We start from the raw sequence: 739 nt of genomic DNA, 5'->3' as shown, positions 1-739 counted from the left end.
GTGGGGCCTTCTGGGATGGAGCAGGAACTGCTGGGGCCTTCTGAGACACGGGTGGGGCCTTCCCGGGTGGAGCAGGTATGGCTGGGGCCTTCTGGGGAGGACCTGATACAGCTGGGGCCTTCCACGATGAAGCAGGTGCAGCTGGGAGCTTCTGGGACTGCTCAACGAGGAATGGTGCCTTGCAAGATGTGGCAGGGACAGATGGGGCCTTCTGGAAGGGTGGTGGCCCTGGCCCCTGCTGGGAGCCCATAGGTCCTGCCTTGTCCCTGTCTCCATCCCTGGGGATGGAGAGGCAGGCAGCTGAGGGACAGGGAGCCAGGTCGAGGGAGGCAGACGACAAGGTGCTGCTCTCAGAGCCCATGAGGTCTCCCATGTCCTGATGCCACAGGCAGGGATCCCAGGAATTGCAGGAGCCCAGAAAGAAGCAATCAGGGCTGTCGGCTGAGATGCAGTGGGAAGGGGCCTTCACCATGTGTCCCTGGCCTGTGGCCTCATTACACTCAGATGTACAGGCCTGTAGGTAAGTGGAGAGAGTGCATGGTCAGGGCCTGGGGAGACCCCAGACGCAGGAGGACAGAACCATCCCTCCTCCCTCAGACTATGGAGTCCAGGCCCCAGCACCTCCTCCCTCAGACCCAGGAGTCCAGGCCCTAGCCCCTCCTCCCTCAGACCCAGGAGTCCGGGCCCCAGCCCCTCCTCCCTCAGACCCAGGAGTCCGGGCCCCAGCCCCTCCTCCCTC

General features: G+C 64.0%; 1 protein-coding gene across 1 annotated transcript in view; it reads right to left on the bottom strand.

Moving 5' to 3' along the window:
- FAM71E2 (family with sequence similarity 71 member E2) overlaps positions 1–739 on the bottom strand; it is an 8735-nt gene that overhangs the window by 5378 nt on the left and 2618 nt on the right. The window contains 1 exon segment of the mRNA XM_032263201.1: positions 1–514. This exon segment is cut by the window's left edge and continues 17 nt beyond it. Within this exon segment, the coding sequence (XP_032119092.1) occupies positions 1–514 (514 nt within the window).

The sequence above is a fragment of the Sapajus apella genome, unplaced genomic scaffold, assembly GCF_009761245.1.
Source record: "Sapajus apella isolate SASKATOON/1434 unplaced genomic scaffold, GSC_monkey_1.0 scaffold135, whole genome shotgun sequence".
In the NCBI taxonomy this organism is placed as follows: domain Eukaryota; kingdom Metazoa; phylum Chordata; class Mammalia; order Primates; family Cebidae; genus Sapajus; species Sapajus apella.
Note: the sequence above shows the minus strand (reverse complement) of the source record. Positions and strands in the feature narration are given on the sequence as shown.